Source organism: Myotis myotis, unplaced genomic scaffold (genome assembly GCF_014108235.1).
Source record: "Myotis myotis isolate mMyoMyo1 unplaced genomic scaffold, mMyoMyo1.p scaffold_m19_p_9, whole genome shotgun sequence".
NCBI lineage: Eukaryota > Metazoa > Chordata > Mammalia > Chiroptera > Vespertilionidae > Myotis > Myotis myotis.
Genome location: NW_023416401.1, coordinates 49,258,376 through 49,280,211, shown reverse-complemented (window position 1 = coordinate 49,280,211; position 21,836 = coordinate 49,258,376). Strand labels below are relative to the sequence as shown.

At 41.3% G+C, this 21,836-nt stretch overlaps 2 protein-coding genes across 4 annotated transcripts in view; one reads left to right on the top strand and one right to left on the bottom strand.

Annotated features, from left to right (window-relative positions):
- The window catches only part of SERPINB11 (serpin family B member 11), a 66,525-nt gene that overhangs the window by 16,704 nt on the left and 27,985 nt on the right, over nt 1-21,836 (top strand). The window contains exons 1-2 of one of the 3 annotated variants that reach the window (XM_036321529.1): nt 7,557-7,688; nt 8,713-8,815. The exons of the other annotated variants lie outside the window; for them this stretch is intronic. The gene's annotated coding sequence lies outside the window, so the exon portion shown is untranslated. Of the gene's footprint in view, nt 1-7,556; nt 7,689-8,712; nt 8,816-21,836 lie in introns of those variants that run through there. 3 annotated transcript variants of the gene reach the window in all.
- SERPINB3 (serpin family B member 3) lies at nt 6,890-15,643 on the bottom strand. The gene is made up of 8 exons (XM_036321543.1): nt 15,581-15,643; nt 14,802-14,992; nt 14,192-14,245; nt 11,446-11,574; nt 11,010-11,127; nt 9,787-9,929; nt 9,336-9,491; nt 6,890-7,773 (listed from the first exon to the last, which is right to left on the bottom strand). Exons 2-8 carry the CDS (start codon nt 14,964-14,966, stop codon nt 7,369-7,371), a joined length of 1,170 nt encoding a protein of 389 aa, XP_036177436.1. The 5' UTR covers nt 14,967-14,992; nt 15,581-15,643; the 3' UTR covers nt 6,890-7,368.

Below are 21,836 nucleotides of genomic sequence, written 5' to 3'. Positions count from 1 at the left end.
TCATATCATATGTTCTCTTTTGTGTCTGGCTTCTTTTGCTGAGCACTGAGATAACCCATGTTGTTGGAATACCAGTAGTTCATTACTTCTTATGGACAAACAGTATTCCATTGTATGGGTAAACCCACATTTTGTTTACCTATTTACCCACTGGGCATTTATGTTGCTTCCAGTGTTTAGCCACTATGCATAATGCTAGGATGCACATTTGTGTGCATAACTCTTTGTGTGGGCATATGCTTTCATTTTTCTTGGGTAGACACCTGTGAGTGAAAATGCTGAGACATATGGTATATACAATATATGTTTAAATTTATAAGAAACTGTCAAAATATTCTCCAAAGTGGTTGTACCATTTTCCACTCTTATGAGCAATGTTTGAGTATTCCAGTTGCTCTGGATCCTCACCAGTGGTTGGAGTGGTCAGAGTTCTTCATTATACCCATTCTAGTGGGTGTGAAGGTGGCATCTCATTGTGGTTTTAATTTATGCATTTCCCTTATGACTGATGATGTTGAGAATCTTTTCATGTGCATGTTGGCCATATGCATATCTTCTTTTGTAAAATGTCTATTCAATTTTGTACCCATTTTTATTAAATTGTTTTCTTATTATTGACTTGTAATTGCTTTTGCTATATTCTGAAAAAAACTGTCAGCTATATGAATTTAATTTTGCTGTCACTGATGGTGTCATTGAGCAATTTAAAATTTTCATGGAGTCCAATTCATTAATTTTTTTCACTTATGGTTTCTGTTTTTCTGTCTTATTTAAGGTATTTTTGCAAATCTCAAGTTTGCTGAGACTTTTTTCTATGCTTTCTTTTGGACTCTTATGGCATTAGCTTTTACATTTAGACCTATGATTTACTTTCAATTTTTGTGAAGTAAGGCTTGGGGCTCATTGTTTCTCATGTGGTCTTTCAGTTGTTCCAGCACCATTTGTTGAAAAGATTGTCCTTACCTCAATGACTTAATCACCCTGGAAACTTTATGTCACATGCATGTGTGGATTTGTTTCTGATCCTCTGTTCTTCTACTGATCTAAATGTTTATCATGTCAATATCTCCCCATCCCTGAACACATTCTTTCCTGAGATTTGATTTGTCTAAAAATATAACCACTCAGGCTTCCATATGACTAGTATTGGCATGGTATGCTTTTTTCTATCCTTCGATTTTAATTTAGATGTACCCTTATACTTAAAGGAAGTTTTAATTTTTAAATTAAATTGATTTGGGTGACATTGGGTAATAAGATTATATAGATTTCAAGTGTACACTTTTATGATAGATCATCTGAATATTGCATTAAAAACAGACATCATATAGTGACATGTTGTGATCATCCCATGGAGATAGAATGGAGTCTCCTTATTCTCACACAAAAAAATTGGTTGAACATTGAGAATGATGATACCACACATGCACCAAGAAAGTATGAAGAGATTGATTACTTACGTAATGAGGCTTTCTGGGGAGAGCATTGCAGGGTCCCTGGCTTAGGAGACCCAGGAGGGCTTTTATTGGGTTAGGATTTGGGTATGGGTGAGGGTTCCTGTGCCTGGTTAAGATGTGACTGCTTGGTTTGCACCTCCTGCAGGTGCCAAGGGAGGGAGCTCAAGGGCTTTCTTGCCAGCTGTCCTAAAGAGGCTCTCTTGAACACCCTAGAACCTGTGTGGTGAAGACTGGGTATAAATTCCCTCTGTATCTGAGGCTCCCAGGGGTTCTATACCCTGGCGCTACCCAGACAGCCTTCAGCACTTGTCTGGAGCCCTGTTTCCCTCCCATGTTCTGCCCTAGGCAAGTCAGTGATGGCGTCCTGTCTCTTCTTGAAGGCACTTGTCTTTCCTTAGATTTCAGGCTGGAGGGCGGCCTTACAACTTTCTGATGGGCTTAAGAATTTGTGTATTATCCAGATTTTTATTCCCCCCACCCTCTGTCATGGTGGAGCAGCACTCTTTCCAGCTTTCTCCATCACAGCAGAAACTGGAAGACTGTGATTATGGGTGAATCATGCCCTCTGGGTTCCTGAGTCAGGTCAGGCCCAGGAAGCTTTCTGCTGCTAACCCAGAGTGCCGACCCATGCCAATTATTTAAAGATAAATGTTGCTATTTTCTGTATTGAGGGAGAGGCTCTTTCCTGTGAGAAATGGATTTTCGCTGAGACTCTGAAATCTGCTGCTCCTGAGCCCTCTTACCAATGTCTTTGCTTTTCTCTTTACTTCCTCCAGGGCCTCCTGCTCAACCTCAGCTGTTTTCACCTTTGGCAGTTGTCGGGGAGGAACAAATCTTCCTCACCCTCAAGGTTCTTATAGCTGGTCTAATAATCAAATAGACATGAGGTAGATTAGCAAACAACCAAATCTGATACATACAAACCTATCGGATCCCTTTATATGCCAGTCAGAGACCCTGCATGCAGAAGAAGTTCAGAGACAGAAAGGGAACATGAGTGTATAAGACATCCTGAGCAAGGGTTGAGGTGGGGTGACTTGGGGGCTTTAAAGAGTCATTGCAGAATGATAAGAACAGATGCTTAGTAAATAAAAAAAAATTGTCCTGTTCTACAGACAGGTCAAAGATGCTAACTCTGATAATCTCCCTTTATGGGCAAGGCTCCTAATTCAAATTCTTCTAGGTAGTCAAGGGAGGGCAGAAGTTTCTCCTGACCCTGCAGTTACAGTTGCCCTTAGCTCATAATAATCCACATATTACAGAAGCACATTTTTGAGTGACTATCTCTGAACCCCCACACAGTCTTTATATGAATTATGAGACCATGAATTATACCTACCTTCTAACTTTACTGAGAAAGAAATTTACAGAGATCTTCTTCTTCTTCTTCTCCTTCTTCCTCTTCTTTTTCTCCTCCTCCTCCTCCTCCTCCTCCTCCTCCTCCTCCTCCTCCTCCTCCTCCTCCTCCTCCTCCTCCTCCTCCTCTTCCTCCTCCTCTTCTTCTTCTTCTTCTTCTTCTTCTTCTTCTTCTTCTTCTTCTTCTTCTTCTTCTTCTTCTTCTTCTTCTTCTTCTTCTCCTTCTTCTCCTTCTTCTTCTTCCTCCTTGTAGAAGAAGGAAAGAAGAAAAATACTGATATACAGAGCCATTCTCATGCTGGAAATTTCATTTAATTTTTTTCTTTTCCTTCATTGAAGGAGCAGGTTTTTCATGTACAACTTGATTTGTGAACTTAGGCAACAGGAAGGAGTTCCCAGGTATTAGTAGACATAATTTATGGTATGATTCCTTTTATGAACCAATACATTGACATCCTGAATTTGAAATATGTAAATTAGACACTTCTGGGTTTGTGACATTTTCTGCCCCTCCCAAACTATCCCACCAAATGCAGTCCTCCCAGAGTGAGATTTGTTCATACTTCTAACTATTGTATCTATATTTTCTGTCTCACCAGTCACTGCAGTCATCTTTGGACACTCAGCATCTAGATCAATGTCTGAAAACTCAAGTGCTCAAAAATCTGACTAATTTAATGTTCCTGTGCATTATAGGCAATGTTCTATCCACCAACTTATTGGAGGAGCAAGGAGTCAGCATCTAACAACAAGTTATCAATGAAGAATATAAAAGTGGAAATGTTAAATGCCCACATATCTGTTAGGCATGAACTTCAGTGTAGTCAGTACTGGGCTTGTTGATGACAGTCAAGGGTGAGTGTGTCTCGGAATGGATACCCCTAGGCCTGTGCTGTCAATGCTCTGGGAGGATAACAGATGGGTGTCTGAGTGGCAATGTGATATGTAACATTAACTTTATCAGCCCAAGCTGGGAAGGAAGCAAAGTGAAGAGTGACAGGTCTGGCCTTAACCAGTTTGGCTCAGTGGATAGAGCACTGGCCCTTGGACTGAAGGGTCCTGGGTTAGATTCTGGTCAAGGGCACACACCTTGGTTGTGGGTTCGATCCCCAGTGGAGGCATGCAGGAGGCAGCTGATCCATGATTCTCTCTCATCATTGATGTTTCTATCCCTCTCCCCCTCTTCCTTCCTCTCTGTAAAATCAATAAAAATGTATTTAAAAAAAAGAGTGACAGGTCTGGAATCAGGAAGTTAGAGTATCTATCCCAGCTCTTCCCTGACCTAACTGTGATTTCAAGGATGGCAATTAATTTTGTTGAAATTTTTTTTTTATTGCTTAAATGTAGAGAATTGTAAAAAAGGATCTCTACTAACACTTCTAACATTACATTGGTGACTACCCCTTATGAAATAGTCTGCTATCTAATTTTAATGAAAAATAATCCAGACATACAGAGGGAATAAGGTCAACCACTTTAGCAACAAAAACAAATTTGTTCTTGTCCATTTCTAAATCCTCTTCCTATGTGCCAGCTTCAGGGTTAAACAGAATATAAATCTGGGCTTTGGAAATAGTTTTATGGCCTACAGTAGTTAAGATCATCTTTCTGAACTTCCATTTCTTCATTTTAAAAATTGGTTTTATAAGAGTTTCTACTTTATTGAGCTGTTGTGAGGATAAATAGACTATGTGTTTATTAAAGAAACTGGAACATAGCATGCATCCAATTGATGTTGCCTGCTGTTTTCCTTGCCATTACCATCACATCACCACCATCACTACCCTCATCATTATCATTATCATCATCACCAGCAGCAATAGTAGCATCCTTTAACTTTGCTTGGAAACCAAATCATGGCCACCCTGTCCTTAGCCACCATATTAAAATCTGAGCTGTTATTTCATCAGTTCTAAAATATTAGTGGATTCCAGGTTAGAGAGGCATTTTTCTCAATGTTTGATTTATACCTCTATGTCAGTATTTGGAAGCCAATGTTCCAGGAAGCTATACACCAATGTGTCTATTAAGCCCATCAAGTGTACTCAAAAGTTCTGACTCACTAAGCTTACTCCAACTAATCCCTGGTTTTGACAATATTTAGTTCTGATCCTATATTTGTTATGCATTCTGCATCTCTAAGCAAATTTTGTCTCATTGCCACACCCCAACCTTTTCACTGCAAGAGGTGTGGCAGAATAACTGGTTCTAAAATGAACATCCTTTCCATTCATTTCTCTGGGGGTCAGCAGAAAGTCCCAGTACCTCTGAGCACTGGTCTAACTGCTGTATTTATGCAGATGTGTATTTGGTGGGTGAAGTATTGGGATAGAAAGGGTGACCTTCCTGGCAACACCATTTGTGCAATCCGGGACATGCTCTGGAGAACAAGAGTTCAATGCTATGATAGGCTTCATCAGCCCTGGGATGCAGAGCTCCAGGTTCCTGTGCAGTAGCTGCTTTGGTATTGCCTTCAAGGTCATTGATGTTCAACCCCTGGATAAACATGACTGCAGGGAATTGAAATGCAGACAACACTCTATTTGTCATGTGTAATTTATCTTGAATGAACTTCACTTGAGTCTGATCACTAACTTAGAGTGTATTAAAAATACAAGCTTTTTTTTTTTTTTTAAAAAAAAATTGTTAGACATAAAATATAGGTAAAAAAGTCCTCGTTAGAAAGGAAACAAATGCATTCTTAGTCTCCAATGAAGCATGAATCTTCTTAGGCAATATTTGGAGTATGAGTATTTCTGGTTTCTACCCATTAGGGCACATAATTATCAGGGACAGAGACTATGCAGCCGTTGATGTTAAGATTCTAAAATACAAGGGACTGACCCTGGGTTTCTGTGCTCTGGGATGGCCCTACCCTTTGGGGAATGACACACAAACAGTCACTTGGGAGGGCAGAACCTTTAGTGAGTTCTGGTCTCTGGGTCTACAACAAGATGTCTTCCTGCATTTCTGAGTTTGCCTCATTTATGAGACCCGTAAGTTTTGTAGATTTCTAGTTTTCTGACTGCCCACTAGGTATTTTATGGTTGATTTATAGGTGCTTACATGTGTATATTACATTCATACTGCTACTGTATTTCCAGACCTTGAATGATTCCTTGACCATCAACATCAGAGCGTTTGTTCCAAATGTTGGCCTGCTTGAGTGCTGAATTTGGTCCCACTATTCTGGCCTTTAGGATGCTAGATTTGTTTATTTATTTTTTGTCATTTTATATCTGAGACCTGCTGCCTTAGCCAGCATGGGGCATAGCATGTGCAGAATAATTATTAAATGACTTCTACTACACTACACATAGTAAGGCAATCTTGGATTTTTATAATGTCCTTTATAATAGAGATATAAGTGAGTTCTTATAGAAGAAACTAGTGGCCTGGTACATGAAAATTCATGCACTGGAGGGGGGGTCCCTCAGCTTGGCCTTCCCCCTCTCACAGTCTGGGAGCCCTCAGGGGTGGGAGGCAACCTGGCGATCAGGGGAAGGTGACGCCCCCATCATACCTCTGCTACTGCCACTGCTGGCATTGCAAGCCTCAGCTGGCCCTGCTTACCTGAGCCTCGGGTGGCCCTGGGCAGCTGAGCATCTGCCATCCGAGGCTTGCCTGTGCCTCAGGCCGGCCCTGGGTGACTGGGGGGCTGATGGGATTGGGAGACTCCGAAGGCAGTTGTGCCCCAGGGGGGGTGGTGGCTGAGGGGACTGGGAGCCGCCATCTTGTGGCTATGGGCGCCTCCATCTAGGGAGGGTGTGACAGTCAATTAGCATATTCCCTCTTTATTAGATAGGATAATAGGCTCCTGAGTGACTTAAAGAGAATGAGTCTATCATTCATTCATTTGTCACATAGTTGCTGATCCATGTGTGTACTCCAGATGTACAACGTAGATCATTTGGACAGAGCCCTGTAATGATGGAGCTGACAAGATTATACATCGAAGGTTTTCCCCAACAGAGGACAATATTATTTCATAAGGGAAGAGGGTATGTATCCTTTCATTTCAACATTGGCAGTTTGTGAGGCTTGGCTTTCATCTTTGACTAAGGAAAAGCAATAAGTAATATGACTAAATCACCATTTTATTGATAATGTATTTCATAAAATCAGAAATGTAGACATGTAAGGAAAAAATAGCACATGACATGATTCTTAGACAATGTACACAATTCAACATTGGATTGAAGTGTTACAGCAGATGTAAATAAATTTAAAGAAATGTAGGTGTAAGGCTAATACATTTGAATAGTAGATATAATTTTTGAAGCATAAAATGTGGTATTTCACATGTAGATGGTAGAGTATTGAAATATCTTTTTACCATTCCTTGAATATTTTATCCCAAAGGTAGAATTATCATGGGGAAATAATCTACATGTATTTGTAGAAAGAGAGAGACAAACATGCTCTTTCACCTATTACAGTCTTAGTGATGACTATGAGATTGGAAAGGAAAGCTAAAGAGAACCCATTTCCTGCAATCAAAGTACTGGAACAACTCTGTTACCCTCCCCCTAAAGCAGCAGCATGCTAATTGCACCTAAGGGGACAAGAATCTGCCAAAGAAGAGAATGCTATTGGTCTTGTTGTGCTTGATGAGGAACAGGAAGGGGTGATCACAATGGAACATTTCATAATTTGGTGCTGATGTGACAGAAATTCCTACGCCAGTAGCAGCTGCAGCCTCTGTACCCTCCTCTGTCACCTCCACAAAGGACTTGTGTAGGATTGCAGATATCACGAGACCCTGGCTTCCTGACATGCCCGAGAAGTCGGCATCCCGTGGACTGAAGGCGTCCACCATCCCCAGGGCTTTCATAGTGACCTGGAGGTTAAAGCTTTGTTCCACTTTGAACCGAGGTAAGTGAACATGCACATGACTCATGCTCATATTCCGTGAGCTCGTCCACTCTATTAATTTCTCCGAAGTGAGTTTGTCTTCAAGCTATAATGATGGAAAAAATAACAAATGGCATGATTCTCAGTGGACACTGAACACAATTGAGCATTGGATTAAAATGTTCCAGCACATATAAATACAGGAGATTGTTATATATAGTTTATAATAGATAGTAATATCTAAGTACATATTATATATAATAAACCTAATCATCTGTATTATATACAAAGCAATAGAACCATTAAATAAAATTATTTTGTAAAAGATGAAATATATACCTCCATTCTTAACTGCCTGTCCACTGTATGTTTACATTTTAAATAGTTCTCTTCTAGTTAATGTGTTTTTGTACAAAATTTTTTACAATTTATAGCATCCAACTTACTTTTATTCTTTTTTTGTTGCTTGACCTATTTGTAAACATCTCCACATAGCTATATCTTTCTTGAATCAAGTTTAAATTGTTATATACTGCCATTAAACTGATAGTCAATGTATATATCTTTTCATAATTAATATTTTTAAAGTATTTACGGGGTGTCAGCCCCTAAGCTAAACTATTGGCAATACAATGCTGCACCAATGTTCCCTGTTTTGAAATGTTCATTACTTTTAGACACTTTGGTCCAAATGCTTTTGCCTTGTTTAGACTAATTAGCAGAGGATAAGTTCCAGGACTGGGGCTCCTAATGTTATTGATAAGGAGGACTGCTGGGTAGGAGGAAAGAGAAAGTAAAGGCTATTCACATATCCCACCAGACTACTTTCCTGGAGGACTTCCCCTGCCAGTGTTGCCACAGTATATACTTTGAGTGTGGCAAGCTCACTGCAACTCTGGCAGCATCCTTTACTATTATAGGGATTGTATATGCCATTTTTGGAATGTCCTCAATATGTCAGGTATTGTTATTGATATTTTTTACACATTATCTTTAATCATTATAAAATGCTAAGAGGATAATTTCTCTTTTTTCTCTCTCACAGGAATGAGGGTCCAAATGACTTTGAGCTCTTAGGGATAGACTACTTCTAAACTGAAAAGTGAAAATCAAGATAAATCTATTTGTTTACTGTCCACAAACTCATTGTGAGTCAGTATGCAAAATAGTACCCATTGGTGCTTTAATTTGCTTGCTTTTGTTTCTGGGTGAACCTGCATATGTTTTTCCTACATCAAAGTGTCACCTACATCAAAGTCTTAGTTTTTGGTCTTCAAGTGAATAAATTGGAATATATCTGAGGTTCCTATGGTTGCAAAATAGTCCATCTGTGTGCCAAGGTATATGTATTTTTCCTGAACTGACATTCATGGTTTCATCAGAATGTTAATGGGACCTATGATCCTACAAACTTCTATATATTTTTCCATATCACACACACGTGATACTTAAGATATTATTTATTTTTTGGAACATGACCGAATGCTAGGTTCTCCTTAACACCTCTCCTTCAGGCTGTATTCATAGAAGAGACAAAGTATCTATTCTTGAACCCCTTCAGACATCACCCATGGGCTGTGAGCACCGCTTCCATAAACAGCCCACACAAGCATTGTACTACAAGGAAATTGGGCAATAGAAAGAAGAATTGTAGATACAAGGTTTTACCTGCTGAAGACCATCTATTTCATTTGGCAGCAACAACACCATGCTCAGATCTTTGTCTTTGTATGGTATTTCCAGGACCTTGGCTTGCATGTCCTCCAGTGAGGTGAACTTAAACATATTGCTTTGTTTCATCATCTGCACAACTTTGCTTGTATCCTGCAGTAAATTAGTGTGGCAAACAAATGCCAAGGGAGGCATAAGTTAAAAAAATAATATTATTGAGATAGAAAACACATCCTCTTTCCAAGAGATAATCTGGGACATTTGTGAGTTAGAGAGAAGAGTTTCTTTAAGGGTTCCTAACTAAATAAAGTAAAAAATAAAATAAGAAAGTGCAGCTGTGAGAAATTCTGTTCTCTAACCTGCAGTTGTACATTAATCAAATATGTGTTGAAATGGAACATTCTATGTCTAGCTACGTTGCATTATATAAGTAAAAAATAGACAATACCTTGTTCAGCCAAAATTGCCCCTGCTCAGTTTTTTTTGCATCAAATTTTTCATTCCACTGCCCCTTGAAATAGATGGCATTCACCAGAACCAGAATGGTGGAGCTGTCAAGAGAGCCTTTGGGAAAGAGATCCTTGATTTTTTCTGTAAAAGAAAGAAAAACAAAGGTCTATCATGAAAGGAACAAGTGGTTTGTCTGGAAGATGCTTTGAAAATTAAAGTGATCATTAGTTATTCATACAAGTCACCACTTTAGTGATTCCATGACCAAATAGTTGACAAGGTACAATCTTTCTTATATCACCAGCCTGATGGAGTTACCCCCATGGAGAAGACAACCCTTTTTATGATTAGGAAGGTTTTCAGATTCTCTGAGGGTGACTTCAGTCATCTCACACTGAATACTGATGAACTGATTTCATCTACTCTTTCAACAAATGCGTTTCCCCCCCTCCGTGCCTCCATCCCCCCTGGACTTCCCTCCTCCTTCCTTCCCTCTGTTCTTTCCTCCCTTACCATTCTCTTCTTTTCTTCCTTCTTCCCTTTTTTTCCCTTTTATTTCAAATTTAGGCTCATGACTCTGGGGAAATAGGGCCTGAACGTTCTTTAGAGCCAATGTCACGAGCTCTATAACCGGAAGCACATGCTCTATGTGGTCAGCTGCCATTCCCTGTGGTGTCCTCCTCTTCATTCCCCACTTTGAACTGCTGTTGGTCTAGTCTGGGCTGCAGGTGGGAGGGAGAATATAGCTCATAGAATGGAGGCTGTCAAACTCTGTGCTGTGGTTGGGGAAGAAGCTGTGGGTATGGTCAAGTGGGATAGGCAGGTGGCAAGAAGGGGGATTTACAGGAAAGTTGTTTGTTTCCCAGTTAACAAAGGATAAGGGATCCCTTTCTCATCTTTTCTCTTAGGGATCGTAATACAGAAGTTAAGTCTCTGATTTAAAGTAAAAGATGTGAACCTAAGATGGGGTCTGAGCAGAGAGTTGGGATCCACAAAGATGCTATCAGTCTCCAGCTGCATTTTCATGTAGCTGTTCCCCCGATCCCTCATGGGCTCCCCTTGTTTCTGTCCACATTTACTTGGACCATGCCACCATCCGCAGTGCCTTCCCCCAGACTCTCTGTGGACTCCCTATCCTGGTACCCCACGCAGTGTCAGCACAGGTTCATGCACAGCGGAGACTCACGGTGACTTTTCATGGGTGACCCTCTCATACTGTACCATTCGTTTGGCTTTCCACCCAGGAATTAATCATCTTTCGGGTTTCTTCTGCAGCATTTGCAAAATCAGCAGATTCCACACTGGCTAGGTAGAATTTCTTAACATTATCCAAGTATTCCTTTGATGTGGGAAGGAAGAAAGGAGGAATTAAGAGTAATTTATCAGTAACTATGTATTCCCAAGTTAAATTATGTTTTATCATGACCAACTATAGTACATCAGCTCATCCCTAAACCCACACTTTACTGGTGGGTTGTCAGGCTCGGGGACACTCCAGTGGACAGAACTGTGGTGAGGGATCTTGACTGACATACCATGAATAAATGATCCCCAGGTGGGTCAGCCAAGCGCATGTGACTCAATTTCCCCAATTGGGTCATTGGGGATAGAGGACCCAAGAGGCAGGCGACAGGTGTGGCAGATCCATGAGACTCACCTGAAAAAACGGAAACTTCTTATCTCCATAGAGCCTGTTGGCAAGGCTCAGCTTGTAGGCATCAGTGGGCTTATTTAACTCAGTCAGAAGCTTTTGAAATTGCTGGTGCACGTTTCCTGACTCTTCAACCTTCAAACATCAAAAACGAGCTCGCTGAATTCTCTGTCGTTGTAAATACTAAACCATGTACTTAAGTCTGTTAGATCCATATGTAACGTTTGGCAGCCCCATAGATGACTTTTGTTGTTATTCTCTGATATTTGGTGTACTTTACCTCATATATCCTTTATAATCCTCCCATTGACTTATCCAGAAATTTTTTTCTTTCTGCTCTAACACACTCCAGTCTTTTCTCATGTGAACTATAGGGGCAGCACCATTTCACTATTGGGTTGTCTTTTGATTGGTTCAGTGGTTAGGCTTAAATTTCCAGCTAAACTTAAGCTCCTTAAGGACTACCAGCGGTTCTCAACCTGTGGCGGTCGAACGACCCTTTCACAGGGGTCATCTAAGACCATCCTGCATATCAGATATTTACATTATGATTCATAACAGTAGCAACATTACAGTTATAAAGTAGCAACGAAAATAATTTTATGGTTGGGTCACAACATGAGGAACTGTATTTAAAGGGCCAGAAGGTTGAGAACCACTGGACTAGACTGTATGTCATTTCTAACAGCCACCAATGGTATGAGAATGTTGAACTTGAATGTTTTAATATTCTGTGACATGAAGCCCAATTATTCTCCTTGGCAGAATTATTTCTAAGGACAATTGACTGGGATCTATGCTTTTTACTCATAATGGTCATACTGGAAGAGTGGTAACAGTGTGTGCCTGGTACATTACTAAGGACTTTACATCTATATCTCTAAGTCTTTAGTCTAATTCAAATGAAAATAAGACGCTAAGAGAGTTAAATAAGTTCTCTAAGGATACGATGTCACAGAGCCAATTTTTGAAACTAGGCCCGCCTGAGTCAGAGCCTTCCACTTGCTAGCTCAGAGTTTTGGACTATTAAGGATATAAGCCATATATCTCATACAATCATTTCCCAAAATATACTTGGATGGATGCTTTTTTTTCTGAATCCATTTGTGAGTTAATTAAAATTATATGATTTTAGCAATGCTATTATGATTATTAGGATCATTATCTATGCTAATAAAAGGGTAATATGCTATTAGATCATATAGACCGGATGTCTTCCGGATGTCCTTCCGGAAAAAGCCACGGTGGCAGCGGCTAAGGCAGAGGTGGTTAGGGGTGATCAGACAGGCAGGCAGAGCAGTTAGGGGTGATCAGGCTGGCAGGAGAGCAGTTAGGGGCATCATGCATGCAGGCAGAGGTGGTTAGGGGTGATCATGCATGCAGGCAGAGGGGTTAGGGGTGATCAGGCAGGCAGGCAGAGTGGTTAGGGGCAATCAGGCAGGCAGAGTGGTTAGGGGTAATTAGGCAGGCAGGTGAATGGTTAGGAGCCAGCGGTCCTGGATTGCAAGAGATCAGGCCTAAACTGGCAGTCGGACATCCCCTGAGGGATCCCGGATTGGAAAGGGTGCAGGCTGGGCTGAGGGACTCCCCCATGCATGAATTTCATGCACCAGGCTTCTAGTCTATAAATATAAAAAGCCAGTGAATGGAACACTGTAATGACCGGAATGACCAGTCGCTAGGATGCCCACTGCGGCCAGGGAACCAACCCGATCAGGGTTGGGGCTGGCCGGCCAACCTCCTGCGGCCTCTCCCCCCGGCTGGCCTCACCCCCGATTTGCCCCCCCTACCATGATCGAGGGCAGGGCTGGCTGGCCAACTCCCTGTGGCCCCTCCCCCTGGCAGGCCCTGCCCCCGATTTGCCCCCCCACCCCATTGGCTCTAGGCCCCTCCCCCCAGCTGGCTCCGCCCCTGATCAGCCCCCCCACTCCAATCAGGGGCAGGGCCTGTGACTACAGCCTGCGGCCCCTCCCCCCCGGCTGGCCCCATCCCTGGTTGCCCTCCCTTCACACACTAATGGGGGTGGGCCAGCTGGCCAACCTCCCATGGCCCCTCCCCCGGGCCACTGGCCACTGATCGACCTGCCCACCCCATTCAGGGGCATGGCTGGCCATCCCACTGCCCACAGCCACTCCCCACATCTGGCCCCACCCTCAATCAGTCCCCCCACCCCAATCTGGGGTGGGGCCTGACGGCCAATTGCTCCAAAGCCCCTCCCCCCGGCCACCCTGGCCCTGATTGGGCCCGATCAGACTGGGCCGGCGGACCCCACCCATGCATGAATTTGTGCACTGGGCCTCTAGTTATTCTATAATAGTAATAACACATTATTTTTATCAAGGTTTCCAGTAATCCAGTCACTGTTGCAATGTTTTGTATATATTTTCATGAATAGAAGCAGCTCTTTTATTGCCCCTAGTTTATTGGGATAAGGTCACTGTGGCTCAGAGCAGTTTTATCTTGCCCATGGTCACAATGTGTGAATAGCAGAGCAGAAATTTGAAGGTAGCTTTTTGGTTCTAGTACTCATGCTCTTACTCACAATGCTGATCTCCTCTCAGGAAAACAAAAATATGAAATAAATAAGCATGTAATATGAAATAAAAAAATAACAACTCTGTTTGTCTAATCTATTTTGCCTAAGATTTCCCCTAAGAAATGGTCTTTTCACAGTTTATGTGAAATTCCCAATTTAAAGTATGACCCTGTTGGATATTTGATGCTCGTTCTAGACTCGAGTGCTATGACTCACCTGAGCTGTTGTGGTTCCTCTTGTGTTCTCTATGACCTCATTAAAGTGTAGAACCTGGAAGTGACAGGAAGTAGAACAAAAATCTTTACTCAAAAGATCTGTCTACAGCAGAGGAAATTAAGAGAAAAAAAACAAAGAAAGAAAGAATGGAAGGACAAAAGTAAACCTAAACCCCAAACAAACAAACAAACAAACCAAAAAAACCCTAAACCAAAGCAAAACAAATAAAAAAGAATAAAGAACACTTTAGTAAGAATTTTCTCCTTGAGATAACACAGCTAAGCTGGGTTGTAACCAACCCCTTCAAAGAATCCAATTCATATTCATTCATTGCTGAGGACACATGTGATAATGTTTTCCATGGATTTAAGTCAATGCATTACTTCTACCAATAATTCTCCATTTAAGCCTCACCTCTAGTTGGTGGGCAATGGTAGGGGTTCATTCTAGCTCCCAGAGGAAGTCTAGGAGTATGGAAGCAGTTGGACCAGTCATGGGAATACTTGCTTCTCCTGTGCTACCTATGGGGACAGCCAGCTGTGACCATCTTCACACACAACAACAGAGGGATAAGCCCAATCTAGTCAAAGTAAAGAAAGCTGACACCTACCTTTTGAATTTCTGATGCAGTGCGTTTTCGGGACCCTAAGTATGTCATGGCTAAGGCTGACGTGATACTAAGCGGGGAATAGAAAATATTTTCCTTTGTTGATTTTCTGAACAGCTGGAACAGATCATATGCAAAGCGGGTATTTGCTTCACTGAGTGAATTCATGGTGTCGTTGGTGTGATCTGGAACTCCTGGAAAAGCAGCAGATTCATTATATAATGACTTTACCAAACGGAAGGTTACTGTTTAATCAATTTTTCTTAAAGAAACAACTTGTATTTGGGTTTTAGGATTCTGGCAACTCAAGTGTTTCTTGTTTTTCACTGTTTAAACCTTCTATAAAGCACATGTTTTAATTTCATAATTAGAAGACAAGTACAATTACTATTTTAAGAGTTTTGTGAGAAAGTAAGAGAACATTTTTATCTTTCCTTTGTAACTGGCTGGACTAGGTCTGTGTAGAAAAGACTTTATAACAGATGCCAAGACCATGTGGATAACATCCAGCCAGCTCTCCTGAGGCACCTCTGCCTTCTCCTTCAAGGCTATGTGGTTGCCTCTCTCCACAAGTGCTCCTAAGAGAGTGGTTCTTTATTACTGGGAAATACATTTGATAAGTACATCTTGACAAATCAAGATGAAGTATTTGAATTTTTCCCTGACAGAATAAGTAAAATCCCCTCATACAGAAAGCAATGCATGTATGATAGAAAACACATAATTGCTATTATTACCCGAAACAATTCATGTTGTTAAGTGGGAGCAACTGAGCCACTTACCCGTGTTCGTGGAGGAAGCAGGTAGGCAGGGAGTCTGTGAGTCTATGTGTGGTGAATGGTGAGCTCCTAAATATATACCTCTCCTGCCCCGCCTTCCTATAGTTGCAATGTCAAATAATTCAACATTTTATTTCTCAATCCTTACCCGCAGGGGCATGAAATATTTATTGGTAAAGACATGAAAGCTGCCATATAACTCTACCTTTTTCTCCCTTTACTGCAATTGTGGCCATCATTGGGCCATACGGCATGCATGCAGTTGCCTTACCAATATCAATGAGAATAAAGTTAAAATCCCAGATTCCTCACATTCCTCCAGCTCAACTACCCAGAACCAACACTTAAAAAAATATTTCTCCTCTTGACAGTGAATTGTCTTTCAGATCCACTTCAAACACCAACCAACCAAAAACTTACATTTGCAAATTGAAGTTGTAAAAGGGTTTGTGCATCCTACTACTTCCCTTAGTGGTTATACTGCATAACCAGGAAAACAGCTCAACTTCTGACCAGGTGTTGAACAATATAGGGAGGACAGGAATCATCAACAATTGTTACAAATGACCATTTGCATGGCAGCATTTTGTGTGGCAGCATTTTAACTATGAAACAAAAATAAATCGTTTGAGCAGCCAGGATCATGACACTTCTCTGTCACCCTGCCCTTTAGTATGCCAGCTTCAGATTCATGAGCTGGAGAATGGAGTTAATGACCTGTAAGAAAAAGTGAGAAAAAGGTCTTCATTGAATGCCATGGTTAATTTTGGTACCATCGGACCCTTAGTCTCTTAGTGTGCATGGTGTTCCTAGAGGCGGAATAGTATTAAAATGTGTTGATGTTTATGAGCTGGGATATGTATTTGCCCACTTATGCCTTTATTAACCTATTGAAGCAGATCTCTGTTATACCCATTTCACAGAAGATAGAACTGAGTCATGGAGCAGTTGAACAGAAGCCCAGGTTTTTACAGGTGATGACCTGCACAGGTGAGCTATCTAGACAGATAACCTGGCTCAGGAACTGTACATGTATCCACCATCCACACTATAGTAGGCAGACTCCAGGATAAAACAAGGTATTTCCTTGTCTTTCAATGAAGAGAACTCTTTTCATTGGCACTCACAATAGAGAAAATATCTTCACATAGAATCCAAAGGGGCAGACATGGGTCAATTACTAAGCCCCCAACCTTTCATCTGGGCCTGACAGTCACCAGGAGAGGAAGCATGGCTTTCAGTCACCCTTTTAGGGATTCATCCAGAGGTAACCATGAACAATGTGTGGAGACTGGAATGGGGTGACCTCCTCTGAGCTCAGAGAGAGAATCAAATCATGCCTAACCCTCCCACCCTTCAAACAACTCTGTTCAGCTTGGGTTTAGTAGAAATGAATGACCTTGAGAGGGAAGGAAACTGAAAACAAGAGTGTTTTTCCCCAGAGTACACTGTACCTGAAGCATGGCTGTGGCCAGGGAGAGAGCTGGCATTCCAGGCATCTAGCTCCTATCCCACAGGGGTAAGGATATTTGTCCTGTGGACTGACTTGCCAGGGTTCATGTCCCAGCATCAAGAAGGGTTCAGGAATCTGGAAAAGGGGCTGCGCGTAGATGACATAGGAATCCAGGGACTAATAAAGAGTCCGGAGACGAGATATAATTTTGAAAGGCATTGGGGGTCAGAGGACCTTCAGTCAAAGGAACTGAAGACTCCCTCCTTGTCTAGGACCCTTGCTTTTATTAACACAATTTTTCCTAAGGCAAGGTGGAGATAATACACTTCAATGGGTAAGGTTTCAAAGGGTACAGAGGCATTGTCAGTTTGGGGAATAGCCTACAGCTGTTCAGTTGTTTGGCCAGTAGGAGGCAATAACATGTAGATTAAGATGCCCTTTAACTGTCTGGCAGCCATAATCAGTTTCCTATTCAGGTTTGGGGAAATGCCTTTAGCCATTCCCAGATGCAGGTGACTATATGTGTGACTCAACCCTGTTGAGTCCCCAAGTCTCATCAACCTTTTGATGAAACTCTTGAAATTATGACATGCTGGAATTCGCACTGACTTTTTAATTGATATATAATTCATAAACCATAAGGTTCACCTTTAAAATATGTACAAGTCACTGTTTTTTAGTATATTCACAAGGTTGTACAACCATCACCGTAATGTAATTCCAGAATGATTTTTATCACTCTTCAAAGAAACCCCGTACACAGTTCTCCCTTCCTCCAAAATCTGAGTGGAGTGACAGGGGGTCGTAGATAGTAAAGTTTTGATTTACTAAGGCATAAGTCCAATCCTATATAATAAAAGGCTAATATGCAAATTGTCCCCTCAACTGGGAGTTCAACTGGGAGTTCAACAGGAAGTTCAGCCAGGGGGCGGGGCCAGCTGGCCAACCACCTGTAGTCTCTTTCCTAGGCTGGCCTGGCTGGATCTGCCCTGATTGAGGTGGGCGGGCTGGACCCCAGCTGTGCACAATTTTTTTTTTCCAACTTGAGAGCCATTTCCTATTCACTATAATGAAACAAAAGAATTTAAGAATGAAATTTGGTCACTCACAACATAGCAATAGTAATGTTATTTAAGTGGTTGTTTCAAAAACTCCAGAAACCCAATTGTATTTTCATCACCTACTAAGAGACACTATTAAAATACAAAAACAGAAAAGAAACATAAGCTTTGGAAAAGGTAGACTTTTAATAACTGCTTTTATCACCAGGTTAAGTCATGCAGTTACAAAGTAGTTAGAAATTTCTGAAAGGATATTATTGTTAAAAAAAGAAAAAGCTCATTCTTACATAAATAATATCTAGCACGTCATTGGGACACTACTATTCAAAAGGCCTTGGCAAAACACAACCGTCAACCCCGGGCTGTCTCCAGGCCACTGTTGAAGTTGTGCCGAAGGGGAGGCCCCTGGAAGGGGATGCAAAGTCAGGGTGAGTTGGGCTATTATTGGCAATGCCCAGAGCTGCCAGCCAGACTCCAAAGAGGGAGCCCAAGTGGTTTTTTGCTGGGATACTCTATTTGAATTATTGTTCAACCTGGCAACACAATAGACTTTGAAAAGAGAAGAGCAAATAATTAACATGAGGAGGTTACTACATTCTTTGGGCTGTATGTCATCAATGTGGTTAATAAATTCTGACAGTCTCACACAACAGAAATAGGTGCCATCATTTGCTATGCACCAACAACTGGGCTTGTCAGTGGAAAAAGCCAAAACAAAACCCAGCAACAAAATACTAGTTCTCTTAGAGTTTCTTGCGCTGTGATGTTTTTAGGGCTTGAGCCCTGTTTCACTTATAGGGTCTAGGATGCTTGTGTTGAGTAAAAAGGAGATACCCCAATATTCAAAGCTGCTAAATGTTCTCTTTGCCATAAAGACTCCATGTAACTGTGTGAACATTTGGGATTTTTCTCCTCCGTCCTGAGGTCTCTGTCTGCTTTCTTCTTTGAGTTTCTTCCTAGGAGGATTAGAAGTGCATGAATGGAGGTTTACAGCATCTTCCCCTGCCCCAGGCTCTTGGCCATAGGCAACTTCTTAGCACCCTGAGCTCAGCAAGGGCTCCTGGAGGACTGCTTGGGAGAAGCAGAGAGGGGAGTGCCAAGGTGGCCATATGGTTCCAGGACTAGTGTCTTTATTTTTAACTGTGTGCTACTGCTGCCCCTCCCCGTCCTTGTCTGGTTCTGGGGTACAATCTGGACTAGCAGGAGTTGAATGGGGGAAATGCTGGTTCTCCCCACTTTGGGGGAGGGGTAACACATTAATTGAGCAGTAGGGATAGAAGGTATGAGCCTGGGAGTGCTTTAATAAGTTATTTTCCTTGTAGGTTTTATTTTTAATTTATCTGTGACCTGCCAGGGAAGGGAGAGGAGAGGTTGTGAGCACATGACAAAATAAAATAAAATGGATGATTCAAAAAAAAAAAGAAAGACTCCAAAGAGGGAGCCCAAGTGGTTTTTTTCTGGGACACTCTATTTGAATTATTGTTCAACCTGGCAACACAATAGACGTTGAAAAGAGAAGAGCAATTAATTAACATGAGGAGGTTACTACATTCTTTGGACTATATGTCATCAATGTGGTTAATAAATTAAGTTAATAAATTTTTTTTTTATGAAAAAGTCTTTATTTGAAGGCAAAACAGTAAAACCCACAAGAAATTGTTAACAGCACGTGTTTATGCTTTATATCCTGAAACAGACACATTTAAACAATTCACAGCTACAGAAAACCTAGAACAAAATCAAATATTTTATCACATCAGGTTGAAAAGTTGGAAGATTTTGCATCTTATTGAAAATAATTTTTTGAAAATGTTTCTGTACAAATAAACGGCACCACACCCCGCTGGCTGAAGATACTAAGTACAGCTGATCCGAGCGTGGCCGCCCATGGCTCCCTCCAGGCCTCACCTCCTTGGGGTGCACCGGGCCTCTAGTGATAGAAGAAAACAACAAGAAATAAGACGCAGGATGAAAAAGATTACAAACATGAGGAATAAGAATTCTCAGTCAAGGTTGTATCATAGGCCATTGTCACAAAATAGGGTGGAAACTCCTGGAGCAGGAGAAGGATGGGTTTATTTGGGCTCAAAAAGAAATCAACCTGAGTCCCACAGGACAGAAGCAAGTAGCTCAGCCTGGGCCTGGAAGAAGAAATAGTGTGATGAGGTAGGATGAACTGGCCTTCCAGTGAACTTCTGAGGCTGAATTCTGAGACTAAGCTACCAAGATCCCTCATGCAGAAGTAGGGTTTGAGGAAAAGGCAGTAATTGATAAGAACCAGCAGTTTGCTTAAATATAGAGTTTGGGTTAGCTCAAATAAGCAGACATTTCATACTCTTCCCCTCCCCGCCCCCCACCCTCCAATACATAGAATTATGACATCCTGACCATAGTGTCACTGAAGACTCAACAATTCTCAGAAGTTTTTGCATATGAGTACTTGTCAACTTATGTCTTTGGGTATTTTCTGAATATACACTGACATCATTGGTTCTAGGAATCCAGGAACCCAATGAAACACAAGAGGAAGTTAAGTTTCAGGAACCATCCTTCTATTTCTAGTGTCTTTACAGGTTGGTTAAGAAATATTTCCTAGTTTATCCTGAACCTCACTTCCCTGTGAAGGGCATGATGATTTGACAGCATTGTTAAGTTGTAAATTATAGGGGACATTCTCTTTCTTTCTTTCGTTTTTTTTTTTTTTTTTTTTTTTTTTTTACCAAGAATGTGGTTGTACCTGTCTACAGGACAACCAGTTAGTGGAGAATATTCTTTAAGCTTAGAATAATAGAATGCCTGGTTAGCACAGAGCAGGGGCTTATTGGCAAAAGAGGTTTGCAAGGTTGCTCAACTTTTGGGAAGCCAAGTTTCTGAGTCCATTCAGTCACCATATACTTCCCATCTTATTACCTCTGAAACCAGCCTCTGTATGCCTAGAAATAATCCTGCTCTTAATTTGCATCTCCCAGACTTGCAGAAGAAGTTATCACTTCCTTGAGTCTTCCGGTGGCCCAAGTCTAATAATATCTACTCCCACACTTACTAGTAACGATCCGTTATTGCAAGAGAAACTCCTATTTTTGAAATCATCCCAGTGATATCTTCTCTACACTATGAGGGTTACTTGAGATAACATGGTAAATAATTGTATTCTATATAAGAAAATTGTTCTTGAAATTCAGGGCATTAAATTGAGTACTCGTCAATACTCATTTTGATTTACAATATCATTCGTATGATGCTTATCGTTTTAAAAGTATCTTTTACAAATTTCTGAAATACAAGATTCCTGCCATAGTAGTTAAGATAATTCAGAAATGTAGACAGGAAAGTATGAGAAGGCGCTCTGCCTCCACTCTCAAATAGGACTGCTGTCATAAGGTACACAGATGGGGCTTACTATGACTGAAATTTATTCTCTCACACTTCTGGAAGTTAGACGTCTAAAATTAAGGTGTGCTTAGGCCCACATTACCTCTGAAGGCTCTGGGAGAACCCTTCCTTGTGTCTTCCTACTTTTGGAGGTTCTTAGTGTTCCTTGGCTTGTGCATTTAGCCTCTGTCGCTGTCTTCACATGACATTTCTGTGTGTCTCTTCTCTTCTTACAAGGGTAATAGTCATTGGATTAGGACCCACTGATCTAGTGCTGATCTAGTGCAACCATATCTTAACTAATTATGCCTATGACCTATTTCCAAATAAGGTCACACTTTGAGATTCTGCATTTTTGAGAGATACTATTCAA